At 35.8% G+C, this 20,395-nt stretch overlaps 3 protein-coding genes across 3 annotated transcripts; 2 read left to right on the plus strand and 1 right to left on the minus strand.

Moving 5' to 3' along the window:
• Positions 1-4,968: 4,968 nt before the first annotated feature.
• Positions 4,969-8,486, minus strand: LOC139888112 (uncharacterized). Its single transcript, XM_071871146.1, has 10 exons — positions 8,345-8,486; positions 7,716-7,766; positions 7,281-7,364; positions 7,142-7,237; positions 6,849-7,048; positions 6,450-6,795; positions 6,237-6,313; positions 5,867-6,146; positions 5,623-5,771; positions 4,969-5,460 (listed from the first exon to the last, which is right to left on the minus strand). Exons 1-10 carry the CDS (start codon positions 8,484-8,486, stop codon positions 4,969-4,971), a joined length of 1,917 nt encoding a protein of 638 aa, XP_071727247.1.
• A 499-nt stretch (positions 8,487-8,985) lies between these two features.
• LOC139891208 (probable WRKY transcription factor 20) lies at positions 8,986-13,600 on the plus strand. The gene is made up of 6 exons (XM_071874160.1): positions 8,986-9,298; positions 10,128-10,322; positions 10,850-11,357; positions 11,815-11,944; positions 12,030-12,188; positions 12,740-13,600. Exons 1-6 carry the CDS (start codon positions 9,050-9,052, stop codon positions 13,167-13,169), a joined length of 1,671 nt encoding a protein of 556 aa, XP_071730261.1. The 5' UTR covers positions 8,986-9,049; the 3' UTR covers positions 13,170-13,600.
• Positions 13,601-14,840: 1,240 nt separating this feature from the next.
• On the plus strand, positions 14,841-16,306 carry LOC139888114 (uncharacterized). Its single transcript, XM_071871147.1, has 2 exons — positions 14,841-15,053; positions 15,684-16,306. The coding sequence occupies exons 1-2, from the start codon at positions 14,885-14,887 to the stop codon at positions 16,304-16,306; spliced, it is 792 nt and encodes a 263-aa protein (XP_071727248.1). The 5' UTR covers positions 14,841-14,884.
• Positions 16,307-20,395: the final 4,089 nt, after the last annotated feature.

Genomic DNA, 20,395 nt, shown 5'->3' on the forward strand with positions numbered 1-20,395 from the left:
ATCACCTTACAAGATTGGAAGTGAGCTAGCAAACTTGAAAGTATTCTTGATTTTATGTAACTAGGACTTGTAGAATATATGAAGAACACTTAGAACTTGAAGATAGAACTTGAGAGAGATCAATTAGATGAATAAAATTGAAGAATGAAAGTGTTTGTAGGTGTTTTTGGTCGTTGGTGTATGGATTAGATATAAAGGATATGTAATTTTGTTTTCATGTAAATAAGTCATGAATGATTACTCATATTTTTGTAATTTTATGAGATATTTCATGCTAGTTGCCAAATGATGGTTCCCACATGTGTTAGGTGACTCATATGGGCTGCTAAGAGCTGATCATTGGAGTGTATATACCAATAGTACATACATCTGAAAGCTGTGTATTGTACGAGTACGAATACGGGTGCATACGAGTAGAATTGTTGATGAAACTGAACGAGGATGTAATTGTAAGCATTTTTATTAAGTAGAAGTATTTTGATAAGTGTATTGAAGTCTTTCAAAAGTGTATAAATACATATTAAAACACTACATGTATATACATTTTAACTGAGTCGTTAAGTCATCGTTAGTCGTTACATGTAAGTGTTGTTTTGAAACCTTTAGGTTAACGATCTTGTTAAATGTTGTTAACCCAATGTTTATAATATCAAATGAGATTTTAAATTATTATATTATCATGATATTATCATGTATGAATATCTCTTAATATGATATATATACATTAAATGTCTTTACAACGATAATCGTTACATATATGTCTCGTTTAAAAATCATTAAGTTAGTAGTCTTGTTTTTACATATGTAGTTCATTGTTAATATACTTAATGATATGTTTACTTATCATAGTATCATGTTAACTATATATATATCCATATATATGTCATCATATAGTTTTTACAAGTTTTAACGTTCGTGAATCACCGGTCAACTTGGGTGGTCAATTGTCTATATGAAACATATTTCAATTAATCAAGTCTTAACAAGTTTGATTGCTTAACATGTTGGAAACATTTAATCATGTAAATATAAATCTCAATTAATATATATAAACATGGAAAAGTTCGGGTCACTACAACGGGTCGTCCGAATCATGTGGTGGCTGTACGGGTGGCTGAACTGGCCGTCCTTGAGCGGCCATCATCTGTCTGTACCTAGCGGGTCCGATCGAAATGAGACGTCCATCAGGGGCGCGTCGGCACCAATGGCGATACCGGTTACGGAAAGGACCTTCCCCGAACTCCGCGGGAATCACAATCGCACCGGAGCGGGGCTGTGATCCTGAGGGTCCGGGGGCAGATGGAGCTGGAATCTCCGAAGGGTCCTGGGCTCTGCTAGAAGTAACCACCGGGGCAGGCGCCTGGCTGCTAGTCCCGGAAGATGAAGCGCCGGGGTCACTCGTGGGTAGCGGGATCGGTGTGTCGGCAGCAGCAGCAGGTGGGGTGGCTGACGAGTCTGAACTGCCCAAAATGATAGCACGTGGAGTATCTGACATCTGAACAAGGAAAAATAAATTTTTTCATCTCAGTAAGTCATAAAGCAAGCACGTATTAGGCCAACAGTTTAAATCATGTATAACAATAAGTAGCATGGCAATAATAACGAATCGTACAGAAGTAGCATGCAATCGAAAGCAAGTAATATCATACAGTAGTGAAATCATGTAGTAGCATACGGCACATAGCAGTAAAAGTAAGCAGCAGCATGCAGTAAGTTCAGCGGAAACAAGTAAACTAGCAAGTTGTAGATTAGTCCTATTAGTGAATCCTACTCGGGTCGGTCTTAGACTCACTAATGCAACCTAATTCCCTACAACCAATGCTCTGATACCAAATGTGATGCCCCGTACAAAACCATCGTGTACGAATCATCAGCAACAGGATCATTACAAGGTTAAGTACTACATGCTGTAATAAAAGAAGTTGCATTCACGATAGAAAGGTGACGTCATAATCGACATCAAATGTTTTACACCAACAGTATGCTTCTACGAATAGCAAGCATGAATAAATGTATATGACCCTTAGGTCGTTACAAAACATAGTTTCAAATGTATTAAAGTTTGAATGCAAGATAAACAGTTCATGCGGTGATAACACTAGAGCAGCGGGTGTCTACGGCAAGATTAGTACACAGCGGAAGTAACCTTAAGCACCTGAGAAAAACATGCTTAAAAATGTCAACACAAAGGTTGGTGAGCTATAGTTTAAGTATAACAGTATGTAAGGTAGGCCACGAGATTTCAGTGCTACAAAGAGCGTTTCAAAACAGTATGATAAAGTATATGTTAACCGTGGGCACTCGGTAACTAACTTAACGTTTATACCCCCTGAAAGTACACTTGGCAAGTGCATATGTTTACGAAGTATTAAACACTCGTTAAATGCTAGCGCTACTAGCCCGAGTGGGGATGTCAAACCCTATGGATCCATATCTAAGATTCGCGTTCACCGGTTCAAAAACCAATGACTAAACGTTACCGGGCTAAAGGGAATGTTTCTGCCGTTATATAACCCACACATATATAAGTTTAAGTACTCGTGCCTAGTATGTAAAACATAAAATCCGCATGTATTCTCAGTTTCCAAAATAAGTTAAAGTAAAAAGGGAATGCTATAACTCACAATGATAAAGTAGCGGTAAGGTATGACTCGGAAAGTAAGCAAGTAATGAAGGTTGTCCAAACGGGTCCTCAACCTAAGTCAAATAGTACTAAGTCAGTAAATCGTACGAATAGGTTTAAAAGTATGTAAATAAGGTCTTAAGGGTCATCATAATTCATCATCAAACAAAAGGTGTAAAGTAAGTTTCGTTCATGAAAAGAGTTTAAAACAAAGGCTGAGTTCGGTCAGTCACCACGGCCTCTATACCTACTGAAATAAGGTGATACCAGTGGCCATGGCTCCGTATATGAGTCCTTTAAGTGTGGTAAAAATTACAGAAGCAAACTAATCTTCGTTTGACCGTGGCGACGGTCTAAGTGTGAGTAGGTCAGAATTTTCAGCACAACGTTAAATGGACATAGTGACGATCGGAGGGTCATAAATCCTAAACCGTAACTCGGATTAAGACGAGTCCTATATGAAAAGTTATCTACTCGAACAGATATATCTGAAAATCATAATTACAGTATCCCAGGTCATACGGGTCAGACACAGAAAGAGTAGAACAGTAGGGTCAGTAGGTTCCGGTGGTTCTTGGTGCTCGATGCTTATGATGGTTCTCATCCTTGATGCATATAGCTTCAAGTGTACAACTCATTGATGTGTTTGCATCATTTTCACCAAGGTTTGACCATCATAACCCAAGTGTAAGTCTAAGACATGAAGCACAACTTACTTAAGTGTTGCAAGTGTTTTGATGAACCAAAGTTACATCAAAGTCTTAGATCTAACACATACATGAACTTTAAAACTAATAATAAGTTACAAACTTGAAAGTGAACTTATGAAATCAAGATCTTAAGTTGTAAAACATAGTTCTTAGTTTGATCTTGAAGATCCAAGACTCAAAAGTCTAGATCTAACATAAGTGTACAAAGTTATAATTAACGAAAACTTACTTACATGTTCTTGAACTTTCAAAGTTAACTTTTAGTTCAAGATTAATGAGATCAAAGTTAACTAGTAACATTTGACCAATAACAACCAACAAACATGAAATTAAAGTGCATAATGTAAAGAATAAACTAAGTAAACAATTAGTTAGTTCAAGGTTGTTCATACTTTAAAGATTCAAGCCTAAGTCTTGATCTTTAGAAAGTAAACTTTAAAGTGTACTTCATGAACTTCAAATATGATTTACAACCATGAACTTACAATCTTTTGAAACAACATATGTAGAACATAAACTAGTAAGTTTAGTTCTTGTGTGTTCTTGTAATTACAAGATAAAATGAAGAATGAAACTAAAGAGTTTGATTCTTGTAACTAGTAAAGAATAACAACAACATTAACAACTAGTAAGTAATTAAACAATAATCAAGTAAACAACAACAAGTAACAAAAGATGATGATGATTCATGTGTTCTTGGTTTCGGTTTTAACAAGAAAAGAAGAAGAGAAAAGAAGTTCAAGTTACTTACAACTTAGAGAGAAAATAGAGAAAGTTGAAAGTGTTTTGTGTGTGTGTTTTGAAATGAGAGAAATGTGAGGATATTAGTGAGTGAAGTAGTAAAAAAAAATGAAACAAAACCCCCTTAACACCTTGGAGGCCGACGGTTGGGAGGGAAAAAGGGGGGAGAGGATTAGTCCACTAGTTCTTCATGTGTTAAAGCTTAAAAGGTGGTTACAAGAGGTGCATGCATGGGGATTGAGTTGTAACTAGATTCCTCATGTATAAAACTAGCTAGTTGTAACTAAATGTGATACTTACATGTAAGAATGGGCTAGTAAGTCCATTAAAGAAGTAGGGTGGGCTTTTAAAGTCCATTAACACTAATGAAGGCCCAAGTTCAAGTAACAAACAAGTAAATCCAATAAAAGCCCAAGTAATTAACTAGTTAACCATAGTTAATCAAAATGATTAATAAAACTTAATCATGAATGTAAATAATACTTGAAAATATTATTCGTGCAAGTTTCGTGTGTCACAAAGACGTTTCGGGCATTTAAAGTCAAGTACGGGCAATCATGGCAACATGTAAATGTAATAATATACATTCGTTTAATCACACGTATTAATAATAATAATTATTAATAAATAAACGTTGGAAAATCCAGGGTCGTTACACAATGACCCATTCTGGTGCAAATCGCACACCTTTTATTTTTGAACTAAAACTTGCCCGAATGATCTCTCTTCGAGACAAAATATCCAGTAATCGAGTATGACTTGCCCATATATCCACCCAGGCTGCTGTGTTTTTTTCCATTTTTTAATTGAATGGATAAAATGATTACATACAATGTCTCGAATTTGAAGAATCTTTCGCCAACTTCAATTAGCATCCGGATGAATCACAACATCCTAAAAAATTCGATCCTTAATACGGTAAGCATGTACCCACCTAACCCATAAGGATTGTTTATACGATAAAAGGCGACAAGCATATGAAGCCATCAACTCCACATTCCACCTTTTGAGTCTTTTTATACCAAGACCGCCTTCATTTTTTGGACGACAAACGCCATTCCATTTAACTTTCGTCTTGCCTTTCTTCATCTCGCCTTGGCACCAAAGAAAACCCCTCATCATTTTCTCAATATCTTTTATGACATTATCCGGAACAATAAACACCGAATACCAATAGACTTGCATGGATACGAGAACGGATGAAATTAATTGGACCCTACCAGTAAATGACAAGAACTTATTCTTCCAATCTTGGATTCGGTTCTTCACCATCTCCACTAGAGGTTTGCAATCACGGTTTAAAAGACGGGAAGAAATAAGAGGAACACCTAGATAACGAACCGGTAAAGTTCCTTCTTCAAACAGCATTAAAGCTAAAATCTGATTCTTCACGTTAAAAGAAACATTAGAAAAAAAAACCCGGTATTCTTAGGGATACTAGGCGTGAGGCCAGAGCACTTCTTAAATTCATCAAGAGCGTTAGAGATAACCTTAACAGAGTTTAAATCCGCATGCGAAAACAAAAAACAAATCATCAACAAAACAAACATTAATAAGCTTCAACATTTCGCACCTAGGGTGAAATCTAAAAGCATCAGCTTGTCTAGCATTTCTTTGAAGTATAAGCGATAGAACTTCCATAACAAGGGTGAATAAATATGGCGATATAGGATCACCTTGTCTAAGACCTCGCTTGCCTGTGAAGTATCCGTATAAATCCCATTTATCGCAATTGAAAAGGAAGTGGGTGTGACACACTTCATAATCCATTTAATCATGACTTTATGGAAACCACAGTGAACAAGAATCTCTCGTAAGAAGTCCCAATCAACAGTATCATAGGCCTTCTGAATATCAGCCTTAAACACATCTCGACACTCCTGATCAGGGTGATAATTACGCATCAATTCCTGAGTTAAAAGAATATTATCAGCAATCCTCCTGCCCGGAATGAACGCCGACTGGTTTTCGTTTACAATGTCCTCCAAACTAGATGTAATCCATTTTGTAATAATCTTGCTTATACACTTATACAATACATTACAGCAAGATATCGGGCGATAATCTTTTACCTTCGAAGGACTTTAAACTTTCAGCAATAAAGCAATAATCGTGTGATTCAATTCGGATAAGAGTTGCCCATTCGTAAAAAATTGCCTCACCCTGGAACAAACATCGTAACCAACAATATCCCACACAATTTTAAAAAATGCCGAGGAATAACCATCAGGACCCGACGCTTTATCATTCCCAATATTGAATATGACATTTTTTTATCTCTTCATTAGTCAACGGGGGGACCATATGCTTAGCTTTTTCAGTACTGATCTTTTTATGAAATAATGTACCCGGATTGTGAATTCAATCGCAAGTACCAGCCACACCCAAAAATTCCTCATAGTGTTGGGAAAACACTTGATGGACATCAGACCCCTCCATCAAACAATTATTGCGATCGAAAACAACATTAATATGGCTACAGTTTTGACGCCCTTTGACAACTTTGTGGAAGTAACTCGAATTCGAGTCACCAACACGTAACCATTCAACTTTCGCCTTTTGTTTAAGAAATTTTTCTTCTTCAAGAAGAGTCATATTAAATTCATTTAACTTTGCACTTTCACGCTCGTTATGCTCAATTGAATCAGGAAATTTATCTAACTCACTTTGCACTTCATCCATCTCTTTTCGATCTTTTTGAACCAGTTTATGAATGTTTCCCTTTTCCACATTAATTTTCTGATAGGTTTCTTAAGCATGCGGAGACGCTTCACCATACGAAACATCATATGACCCTCAACCTCCTTTTCCCACCCATTTTCCACAGTGGACTTGAACTCATCATGCAAAACCACATAATTACTAAACTTGAACGGTTTCGACTTTATCTCACTACGATGAGGAACTTTAAGGACCATTGGACAGTGATCCGAAATCCTATACGGTTGAAATATCACATATGCTTTCGTGTATTCTTCAACAAATCGATCATTCACCATGAGCCGGTTAATCTTTTTCAGAGTGCCACCATCCGCATGCGGACGTTAATTCCATGTAAAATGTAAACCAGTAAAGTTCACATTCTCCATGTTAATCTCTTCCACACTCTCTCTGAACTCCCTTGTAGCAATATGGATAGTAGAAGTACAAGTGGTGGAGTCCTCTAAGTTCAAAGACACAAATAAAAGACACAAAAAATTTCATACCACCATTTGTTAGTGAAACGATGCAATGAATAACTTGCTCCTTTGCCATAATCACCATAAGCCGAATCACAGAAGGGTCCCACCCTAGGATAATACGAGTACCATGATTGCAAACAATTTAGTTAGACGTTCAATTCCAGTGAGGGAATACCACATTACACACCCTACTCAATCTATCAATGGCTACATGAGACTCCAAAATCGCACAAACACTAAGATGATCACTTAATACAACATCTTGAACCTCTTGTTGTTTAGGGAGGCGGTTCAACCCCCTTATATTCTATGCTGCAATACTAATCACTGGAACTATTAATACCGGGAGTGCTTGCCCCCTCATATTGTTTACCAGACACCATATAACAAGCCATATCATCCTTGTTAACTTCGACATCACTCTCCTTATCTACTAAATGTAGTGATACCCCTTGTTACTTCCAACCCTTTTTCTCTTTTCATTACCATTACCATTAACATTACTATAACCTGAAAAAAAAAACTGGATCACATTTAGTTTTCCGCCATGGATGACCACCACCATTCTTCTCACAGTCACTCTACCGCCAATGTCGACACCACAACTTAGCTATCTCACGACGAAGATGCCGTCGGAACCAGATTTGTTATTGTCATTGCTGGAGGTGCTAAATACAATCTCATGTCACCAACTAAATTACCTATTTCTAGATCTACTTGTATCACCATACCTCTCGGTATGAGCCCTAGCTCGTTCCGCCATAAATTTTCGTAGAATCAGCCAACGTTCCGCCAAAATTTTTTTCTTCTTCCGGAGTCCAATGCATAAGTTGACATCTCGGGCGTTCACTTGTTTCACCTACGAATACTTTATTCTTACCTTTTCTTTTTGTTTTTTATTGTTCGGTTTCGGATTGTGTTTCGGGTACGGTTTCAAGAGTCGGTTGTGTTTAAATTTTGTAGAATGTATGGTGCTTGTTGTGCAAAGAATTGTTGTTGTTGGTATGAGAATGATTGTTGTTGTGAAAAATATGGGTTGTGAAATGATAGTTGTTGTTGTGCTGAAATGAATTGTTGTTGATAAAAACCGTTTTGATTTGGTGCGAATTGTGAAAAACTAGTTTGACTTGGTGAAGAATTGCAAGCTTGATTCGATGACGAATTGTTTGATGACGGGATTGGATTATTGAGCATATGGTTGAAAAAATCGTTATTGTTTGGTTGAGACATTTTTTTGTATGAAATGAAATGGAAAAATAGATTGTATAAATTGTTAAAATGGTAGTATTGAGTAAGAAAATGGTTATGAGACTATGTATATTTGAAGGATAAAATAAATGATTTTAAAATAACTTAAACGGTTATATATCGGTTTAAGAAAAAACAAAAAGTTCAAAATGTCACACACATTCAAAGACATGCGGGATCTAGTTAAACCGTGAGATGTTCGTTCCAGGCATAACAGACGAGCCTGCTAGCGATTTGCTGCCTATAACCGCCACTTGCTAGTGATAGGTGGCAGGCTCTTTCACGAGCTATATGTTCCGGCCTAACCCCTAACTTTGCCACATCATAATTTTACCAAAAAAACCACCATTTTTACTCGTCACGATCTAATTTATAATTTGACATAAATAAAAACATAAATAAAAACAAATGAGACAAGCTATATCCCGTAAGTCAACACTCTACCCTAAACAAAATTACAAAACTACCCTTTGTTACTTTCAACCCTTTTTCTCTTTCCATTACCATAACCTGAAAGAAAACTGGATCACAGTTAGTTTTCCGCCATGGATGACCACCACCATTCTTCTCACTCTCACTCCACCACCACTACCAATGTCGACACCGCATCTCAGCTGTCTCACGACGAAGATGCCGCCGGAACCAGATCCGCTATCGCCGTTGCTGGAGGTGCTAAATACAAGCTCATGTCACCAGCTAAATTACCTATTTCTAGGTCTACTTGTATCACCATACCTCCCGGTCTGAGCCCTAGCTCGTTCCTCGAATCTCCGGTCCTATTAACTAACATTAAGGTCTAATTTTTTGTTCTTAATCGTTCGATGTAATACTTTGTATATTATTTGATAGATTCAGAATTTGTTGTTTCTTATATATTGTTATTATGTTTAATTTGATGCGTTTGTTTAGAGATCGAAAAATGCATAAAATAAAAGTAAAATAATTAGGTCAGAGTAGGCGTAGTGGAGAATTTGTTTTATTTAATTGATGCGCTTTAATTTAATTAAAATTAAATTTCTAATTTAAGGAATTAGCTTCTTGTAAAGTGCGTTTTTATCAGATATAATTCTCTTTATCTTTTATTTATTTACATGTAGGAAGGATATGTTTTGTATGTTAAGTGCAATGAATGATGTGAATCTAATGTTAAGTGCTTATTGTTAATAGAATATATTACAAATATATATATGCTTGTGTATGGTCATTTGGGACCGTTGCTGTATTCTGATGCTTTCAATGATATTGTTTCCCATCAAAGTCTTCTTTATGCAACTGTAGTTTATAATATGGATTAGCTGTGTTTTTAGATACGTTTTGAGTTTTTTTTTTTATATTCGGTGTTGTGTATTTGCAATGCTGAATGAATATTCCTTTTTTTGGGTGCGATTTGCCATCTTTCCTTTAATGTGTCTTGTTTGTTTTGAGTAATTACTTGAGTCAAGGAATCAAGATTAAGGTGAGTTGTGTATACTTTTTATTGAAATGTTAAAGAGTATACGAAATTACGAATCATGTTTCAGCTTGTGTGAAAAGATTGCAACCGAATAAGGGGTAATTATTTAATAAACAGTTATGAAGCGTATTGAAGACGGGTCTATAAAGTTCCCTTTTTTAATCTTGTAGGCAGAGCCATCTCCAACTACAGGTTCTTTCTTTAAGTCTACGCTGATGCAAAGGTCAATTGGTGCTGCTGCGTTCTCTGTAGAGTCAAGTTCTTCTCCCAGAAAGACATTGGATGATAGTAACTCTGGGTTCTTTGAGTTCAGACCACACACGCAAACTACATCAAATCCACATATTTCTTCTGCAGGATTTCAGGTATGGGCCTAATCAGTTACTGAACTACCTTTTTTAAGCCAGGGTTATATGCTGTTTTGAAGTTGTTTGCAGTTGGGGACATAACAAGTATATTATTAATTATTCCATCTAATAAAAAAGAACTTTGAAAACTCATCTGATGATATTAATTTGCGTTTTACTCTTTTTTCTCTCATTTCTTTATTTTTGTAATTGTACATGAGGGAGGTCTTGCTAATATTAGGTATAAGTTCTATCATCGTAGGTTCCTCTGTAATATCCTTAAGAGTTTTCTATAATTTAGTTACGCTGATCGAAGTACTTAAGATAAAGAATCACATGCCTTTAGTAGTATAATTAAAGGAGGTGGTATCAGGGTTGTCATTTGTTGAACTTCATTGTAAACAATTACCGAGTTTTAATCTGAATGTTTGATTTTGTGAAAAATAATGTTGAGAAAATAGAATAACCAATTGGTGAACATAGGACTTATTATGAATGTAACATAAGACTTTGCTAAAAGATTTATAATACTGGTTGTATAAAAGGTTTCTGCAGGTACCAACCTGCAACAAGGCGAACCAAGTGGGCACTATCAAAATCATAATATAAATCCTAATCAAAATCAAAACGAGCCTCGATTGTATGCATCCCCATCTTCAGGCAACTGGGAAATGTCATCACCTAAAGAACAAAGTCATACTGCACATGCATCAATATCTCATGAAGAGACTAATGGATCAGGGAAGCCGAAAGATCTTGGGTCTGCGATTCAAATTGATAGGTCATCAGATGATGGATATAATTGGCGAAAATATGGGCAGAAAGTTGTGAAAGGAAGTGAACATCCAAGAAGTTATTACAAATGTACACATCCCAATTGTGAAGTCAAAAAGATTTTTGAACGTTCATATACTGGACAAATAACAGAGATTGTGTATAAAGGCACACATGATCATCCTAAACCTCAACCTAGCCGTCGATTTAGTGCTGGTGCTCTTATGTCTATACATGATGAAAATCCTGATAAATTCCAACATGCAACTTATCAAGCAGGTAACAGAACAGTTTTTCATGTTATCTCGTTGCTTCGGAAGTCATAATCTCAGCGCATATACACATGACTGGGTTAATCTGTGTTAGTTGTTTTATTTAGAATGGGTCATGTCATATAGAACTTTTTAGCTAATATGGAGCATATTAAATGAGTCGAAGGGGTTTAAAGTTTACTTAAAGTAATGCATAGAATATCCTATGATATAAACTCTAAGTTATTAAGAGTAATATGATTTTTTTTCGTTCAACTTGTTATAATTATCTATTATTTAATTATTTATTTTATTTTAGAAGATGGAAAAAGGGTTTCTGCGCAAAAAGTTTTAATCTTTGACGGGATCTGTCCAACCCGGGCATCTTGCCCTCTCTACTTCCCATTGTTGTGTATGCATTTTGCTATTTAATTACTTTGTATTCTTATATAATATCTATTTGTTTTTTTTTCCCTTTGTTGAAGGCCTCTCTGCAAATAATGGCCAGAATTTTAACTCAGAGGCCAGTGGAACCCCTTTGCAATCTCCTAGACAAGCAAATCAAGACAGTACGGATGAGGTTGATGATGATGATGACCCATATTCGAAAAAAAGGTGATAAAGTTAGATGAAAACCTATGATTTCATAATATTGGGTACCCTAAAATGCTAATATGCAGAGATTTGTATTTGTGATCAGGCGAACCGATTTTGGTACCCTTGATATAACCCCAGTTGTTAAGCCTATTCGTGAACCACGTGTGGTTGTCCAAACTACCAGCGAGGTTGATATACTGGATGATGGATATCGTTGGCGTAAGTATGGCCAAAAAGTTGTCCGAGGAAACCCTAATCCCAGGTTTGTATTCATTTCATTGCATGATATCATCAAAATCAAAAAGGCTACTTGTTTCTGTCCTGTATCGTTGCTTTAGTTATTATTTGGTCGTCTCAATTTTATGCAACTTCAGAGAAAGAATAAAAAATTAAGTAGCTGCTCGGATGGCTTAGTTAATCATCCATTCTAAAGGTCACAAGATGGGTGGGTCAGGTGGTTTGGGTAACAGCTCAAAACAGGGTTGGTTCAGAGATATGCCATTTTTGATACTGGTTCAAATGGGTTGAACGGTTGGGCTGGGTAGTTAGTACGGTTTAAAAACGGCCATTTTTGGTTTGGGTTGACATAGACTTGGGTATGGTTTGGTTAATAATGGATGAGCTTTTCCGGGTTTCTACCGCGAGGGCGAGTCTTTTCCGGGTTTCAAACCATTTGACCACTTAAATTTTTTATTTGACTTACTGGAGATACATGACAACTGATTCAACTCATTTGTACTTTAATGGGTTGAGATTGAAACCTTTGATTCATCAGATAACCTAAGAGGTAACATTTATTGGCACATTATGTAGGAGTTATTACAAGTGTACAAGTGCTGGATGCAACGTAAGAAAACATGTAGAAAGGGCATCCCATGATCCTAAAGCGGTCATAACTGCATACGAGGGAAAACACAATCACGATGTACCTGTCGTCAAGAATAATAACCATGATCTTACAGGGTCCGGAAATCAACGGTCTAGATTGGAAGAAAACGACGCCATCTGCCTCGATCTTGTAGTCGGTAGTAGAAATTCAAATCAATCACAACCACCAACTACTGCTACCCTCCTCAGTCAAGTACACGTTTCAAATTCAAATTTCAGAAAAGTTGTCCATTGGAATGACGTATATGGGACTCGACAGAATGACGTTGAGAGCTGTAATAATGACACTACTACCCTTAACTATACTTCAAATCCGTACCCGCAAAATCTTGGAAGAATAGTAATGGGACCGTAATATGTTCGTGAAAAAAATGAAATAAAACAGTGCTGCTTCGTTACCATGTGGCAACAACAGGGGTCAAAAGGCTGCAGAAATTTCACAAATTTGTCACAAGTTGGTCAAAGACGGCATCTCTTTGTACTTCTGCCTTATTATTAGCTGCAGGTTAGGTGTACTATATCTCAGAGTTGGGCTAAAACTGTACAATGTTAAATTTGTTTAACAGTTTGTGATAAAAGAAAACAATGTTGTTTAGATCGTAATCAAGGGGTGTGTAACGGGGTATACCTTTTTAAGTCGGTATTTTAAGTTTTTGTTAGATTTTGTGTATCAGGTTTGTAGGCCAGACTCGGGGTAAAAAATCAATGGAAGTTGTGACTGTAACAATTGTAAGGGACGTCTTGTTTCGAATATTTATGTCTGAATGTATATGTAGTATTCGAATTCAGGGAGTGTTGTGGTTATTTACTTATTTTACAACTGTGACCATCGACTACTAATTGTCTCTCTTACTTCAAGGGTGTTGGTACATAATTAGTGTACTACAGGTGAACTTATCATTTATTTGATCCCAAGGTTGGTTAAACACAGATATGCAAGGATGCAACAAATAACTGGGTTTAGGTTGACGAGCTTGAGCTTGAACTTGACTTGAGCTTATTGGGGTCGTACCTATATCAACTTCAAATTTAAAAAAGTTATCATAAAATTAATCCAATCAGATTGTGTGAAAATCTAATCTAACTAGTAGTAATAGCTTAGTGGTACCCGTAGCTTTGAAGCAAGTATCCACCATGTGAAAGCTTGGACTTAAAATTGGTGCAGATTCAATCCCCAGTCACGGCAAGAATTTACAACTCTTGTGGCAGTGGGATGATGATTGCTCCTGTCACATGTGTGGGACCCGGTGGAGATAATTTTCCGGCATCCGATTCTTTCAGGGTGGGGTCTATTTCAGGGTGGGGTCTAGTGGGTTTCCAAAAGAAACACATGGTCGGGGTGTCCTTCCCAAATATACATCTTTTGGACTTAAAATCTAATCTAACTAGCCCAATCTGGGTTAAATTTGTGGAAAAATTGGCTGAAAATCTTGCGAAACTGTTTTTTTTTTTTAATGAATATATTAAATTAATGCTATCACAAAATTACAATTTTATTGAAGTCGGTATGTCAAGAAGAATGAAGAATCTTGAATGAAAACATAAAACATAAATTTTTTATGGTCCTTATTTGTCTCTTACTATACAGCCAAATAAAAAAAATCCCAGCACCATCTCCATAAACTGTCGTCAAGGGGCAGTGTTATATGAACATGTTTAATAATTCCCTTTTATATTTTATTTATATTTATATTATATTTAAAAGTAATAATACAAAAACAAAACAAAAAACATGTATATATACGTTGCTGTCGTTATTATATAAGAATACGAGAATGTACTAGTAACACTGCCCCAAGGGTGTATCTTGTAAGACAGTCATTTAATGCTGTAAATAGATAGATACAAAAACATTGTAATCATATTCTTTTGGTCTCTTCTAAAAAACCATTTATGCAGCCACGTAAGGTCAGTACCTCCACCCAAACTTAAATCTAATCATCCACTTTAAGATGCAATTTTCCACCTAACTGATTCTGCAACATACTACAACACTTCTATATTTACCATTTGTAATCTTGATCACTCCTGAACAAATTTTAGCTGAATTATAGGCCTGCTGCAATTGCGATGCATGCGTTTTGTGCTTTGTTATGGGACAACGCGAGCTGTGGGGGCAAGCGGACGGATGTGATTCGAGTTGAGGAAAGATCCATAATGCATGGAACCCGCGGTCAAAGAAAAAAGTCGCAAGATGAGAAAGAACTTGGTCAACACCACACAAGAAACTTGTTTCCCGGTGAGTTTTTTCTTCAAAACATCGATTTGGGTTACTTCTAGCACGTTTGTAATTTTAAATACAATCACGCGAAATGATAATGTAGCTTAAAGATTTGATAGAATAACAATGTTTTATGAAATTGATAATCATATTTTCATGTACTTTTCGTTTGATGAATTTGGTAATCATATACTTTGGATACATTTTTGGGACTTTTAACTCTAAAGTATATCCACATCGACCCATTTGTAGGTAAATGGGTCGAAATGGATAATTTTATTCAATTCAATACAATCTAGGGACTTTAGACCCTAAATATATCCACATCGACCAAAGGGCCTAGCAGTATCGAAGGAGATAAGGGCGAGGGACCGAACATGTTCTATCCTCAACCTCCATCCGTCATTAGTAATCTCAATTCGCTTTTCCTATTCACTAGTACAATGCGCGCTACAACTAGCAGCCCCTTACTAGTCAAAGGGAACTCATCAACCTTAAGGTTCTGAATTCGAGTTCCGCCGTGGACAAAAAGGGTGTGTGTTTTGGCTGTTTAAAAAAAAAGAGTGTATTCACATTGACCCATTTATAGGTAATTGGGTCAAAATGGACACTTTATTCAAAGTTGGATCTCTAACAGTGATGAATCAGGTAAAACAATGCTCGAGATTGGGGATTCTTCAAGAAATGTCGTTGAGAGGATCTTCAGAGCAACATCAACAGATACCACACGATGTTCGATAAACATAAAGCAAGTATTTAAGCTAAATAACTCAAAGGAAACTTTAGAAAGATTCGAGAAATTTCGAGAAGACGTCAAGAACAGAGCCTACGAACATTATCACAAACATCCAAGAAACATGGTTGACGGTAACGAGCAGTTACTGTTTTATGGTACTAAACTCACCTCGTGCAAGCAATTTGGAACATCTAAGCTTTGTAAAGACTCGAATTGCAGTATCTGCAGCATACTAAAATCAGATTTTTACACGGCAAAGAAGAAAAGTGGAATATGGTTGACCTCAAATTGTCAAGATATTGTCAACGCTTACGCAAACACAAATGCAAATGTAGAAACAATGAGTGCGAAGATTGCTATTATGGTTTGTCGAGTAATTACTGGAAGAGTTACTGATAACATGCTTGATAGTAGTAACTATGAAGGTGAATATGATTCTATAGGTGGAGTTAAATCTAACCAATTGTTTGTTAAAGACCCTAGTGCTATATTACCTTGTTTTGTTATAATTTTGAACTGCAAGTACTTCTGCTAACAATCTGTATGAAAAGTTTGAATCTTGATAAATATTAACTGGTTAAAAGTACTGTAGAAATGTTGCAGGTGGTTGTAAAAAGGTTGGTGGGTCAACTTGTTAATCAACAACCTAACCTGAACAAGCCAAACATGATCACCCATTATGGGTCAACCCATTCACAACATGAATCCATTGAGTGTGCGTTTATTTTCATGTAAAGTCGGGAACTTTCAACATAACAAACATAATTGTGTAGTAATCTTGCAAGAAGCAAGAATTTGATCAATCATATACCATTCCTTTAACTCTGGTTGGTTATAATAACCAAGACACAATAATGACTATGTAAAAGGAGAAAATTATTCATATTTACATAATTACATGATCGAATGTCACATATGATATCACGAATTCAAGAATCGGAAGAGAGTTAGTTGTTGCTACTCAATCTTCTCCAGTATGTTGAAACTGTAAGCGTGCAAGATTTCAAGTGCTGCGAATTATAAGCAGAAAGTAAGCAACTTGATACAATGTTATTGATATTGATGATATAAAGTTTCCATTATCTAACAAGATTCAATAAATAAACTTTAACCATAAAAGTGCAAAGATATTACCTGGCTCATAAACTTCTGGATCTATAGGCCTCAAGACACCAGTACTTGTAATCTTTTTGGTGAGTAAAAGCTGTATAATTTAAGCATATCTTAGTTACACTAATAACATTCTTTATAATTTTAAAAGAGATTAAATAAAAATAATACATTATAAAATAGGACGACCATTAGGAAAATCTACCACTACTTCATGATGCAAAAGAACCATGTCCTGAAATAAGTACATTCTGTTATATCAACTAGTACATAGTAACATCATTAAGTTATTTGATTTTCATAAGTATCTTCAGAATTTTGATAATTTACATGTTCTGTGCTGGTATAGGCTAATCTTTGTTCCATGAGGAGGCATGTGACATCAAAGGCACTTCGGCATGATGAAGGTATCTCCATTTGCTCATAAAATCCCAAAAATCTGATGCAATAAGAAAATTGAAAACTTGTTAACAATTAAAAAAAAAAATTTAAAAACAATGGAACTAAAAATTTTGTACTTACATTATTGCTTTAGTTGTCCTGGTCGCAGCCTTTTCCTCTTTGCAAAATTCAAGTGCTAGTAGGTCTATCTTTATTCGTAAGAATTGAACTAACTTCAGTATCGAAAAAACCAATTCTCGCAAGTGTACCCATTATTTCACCAAACCCTGCACATACAAACTTCACATAAGACCCACCGGCCACCGGTACCAAGACATACTTCTATATGTTTCATTGTTAAGAGGGTGAAAGCGACACTAAAAAAAGGTTAAGAACCAAAAGGTTATTTATTGTAATGCTTAATACAACCTTTAAAATCAACTTATCTAAATACTTAAGGTGTATTTAGCTTAGCTTATGGAAGAGGGCTTAATACTTCAATATTATATCTTATGAGCTTAAAAAACCCCTCTTCAATAAGCCTCAACTCAATGGCTTCACAAAAATGGGGTTTTCGCAAGTAATAAGCTCAGAAGTGTTTGGCAATCAAGAATCGCTTACTTCATTATTATCTAAATGCAATAACCTAAAAAACTTCTTAAAAAAGTAGATCGCGACACCCCTTTATAATCATTTCATTTTTAAAATCATATTAAGTGCATTAAATATTTGCTAGAAGCACCAAACACGTCCCTCTTGAAAGGCAAAAAGTAACCATGAGTGTTGGAATAAAACATTTTGTTAAGCTCTCTTTTATTAGGGTGCTTCCAATGTTGAAGTTCCTCCCTTCCCAGGACTAGCCGCTACATCAACATTTTCTTCTCAGGACTAACTCATGATTAAACACTACCAACAATGGCATACTCAAATAAAATGGGACTCACTATGTTAATTAATTAATTAAATGTACAACTAAAGAAGCAAAAAGTACCGCACAATATAACATAATCATCCATCCACAAATATGATTGAAATAGACAAGATAAGGACTAGAGGCTGGACTATTTGCTGCCAATAGTGTCCTCGAGGACCAAGAGGAGGACGGTTTGGAAGACATAACTGTTAGGAGCACTCTTACATTGGTTATTTGGTACCACCTTTACATTCATAGGAAGTTTCTCTTTATATCCTTACACCTATTTTAGCATATAAAACAGGCATCGGAGAAGAGTGCACGAATGACCAAAGACTTAAACGACAACCCCATGGATATGGATACAGCTTCTGAAGACCATGATGAAGATCGTGATCTAGGTGGTGCCGAAAAAGTGGCTGATTGGGTGAAAGCTGCACAAAGGGGTTTTGCACGCTGAAGCCCATCATAACGATTATGAAAAAAGATGGGAGTTACCCTGAAGTTGTTTGCAATTTGTAGGTCTCTGTTCTTGTGGTACAATATTAATGTCTGTAATTAATTGTTTTGTGTGTGTAGATACTGTCTCGTTGACGTTTTAGGTCTGATAATGCCCGTGTTCTCTTCATCTCTGATACTTCCATCATTCTCTGTTATGCGTAATGGGGGAGCATTAAAGAGTTAATTTTAATCTTCCGATTGGCCAACCACGAATCAAACTTAACCTAATCTAGTTTAAATTATTGGAATTAGGGTTTGGCTAATCCGGGCATGTTCTTACCCGTATAAAAGGGTCTGCAAATATGCATTTAGGTTATTCATGATATTGAATTATATTACAATCAATTCGAATTTACAAGATAATTGGGTTGTCAATATAATCGGATTTGGTTTGAAGTTGTGGATAGTTTAAATTATAAAAACTAGAAAGTAAACCATGGAACAAACTCCTTATCCAACGTCACCAAAGATTAAACTGAAATCGGAATAGCTGATTCAGATTGCAAAAAAATACATATGGATAGTTTAATTAACAACAAACGATACCCAATCCCGCATATGCGAGTTAGGGGAGGTGAGATGTAGACAATCCTCCCTCTACCCTCGAATAAAAGAGAAGTCATTTTTTTAACCACGACGAGTAAAAATTTTCCGCTCACAGGAAGAGAAAGTCATCCCTCTCTACTCTAGGGTAGAGAGATTTTTTTCGTGAGTACCTCGAGCCAAAAATAAATAAAATAAATAATTAAATAAATAAATAAAATTAAAATAATATATTATAATAATAATAATAATAAATAAATAAATAAATTAATGAGATGTCATGAAAATGGTAGAATCAAATTTTTATGGGTTCTAATTAAGATGTTGCATACATCCATGGTGGATGGTACCTCTATTACACCCTATCAGTTAGTTTCGATAACATATCCATCCTGTAAGTTTCAATAGCCTCATTGTGATCATCCTTGATCCTTGATTACAATTTAAAGCAACAACAAAGATATGCAAGTAAATTGAATGGTTCAGTTTAAATACTAACTAAAACACTTTTTCATAGGTTGTTGGAGTGGAGATGGAGAGGACTAACAACAACAACATCAACAACAACAAAACTCAATCCTAAAAACATAACAAATATTCAAAATCTCATACATCTATAAAAAGCTACATATCAGAATCCTCCTGACATAAATGCCAACTTAGTCCACTTTCTTGGTCACACCAACTTCAGCAGGTCGTAAAACTCGATCATGCACTGTGTATCCCACCTGCCAAAACCAAAAGAAACATACGGCTTAAGTTACACATAATAAAACAACACCTGGCTTAAGTTATCATTACTGCTATGGCAACATACCTTGAGCACAAATGCAACAGTGTTAGGGGTCTTGGTACGATTTGGCACTTGAAGTACTGCATTATGCCTATTTGGATCATATTCCTCATTCATTGGGTCATATTTATCCACTCCAAATTACTTGAAATAATGACAAGGCAACAAATGTCATCAACCAAATCATGAGTGGAGTAATTAAATAATACCAATTGATATTAGAACATCGGTACATATTAACTTGAAGTAGAAGAGGCAATATCAACTCATTTTATGAGATAAGCAGGTTAAATAAGACCCAAACATTGACCCAACCTAGAAAAATTATCCATTTTTTTCATGTTACCTTCACTGCTCATTTTTTCATGTTACCTAGAAAAATT

This window comes from Rutidosis leptorrhynchoides, chromosome 2, assembly GCF_046630445.1.
Source record: "Rutidosis leptorrhynchoides isolate AG116_Rl617_1_P2 chromosome 2, CSIRO_AGI_Rlap_v1, whole genome shotgun sequence".
In the NCBI taxonomy this organism is placed as follows: Eukaryota; Viridiplantae; Streptophyta; class Magnoliopsida; order Asterales; family Asteraceae; genus Rutidosis; species Rutidosis leptorrhynchoides.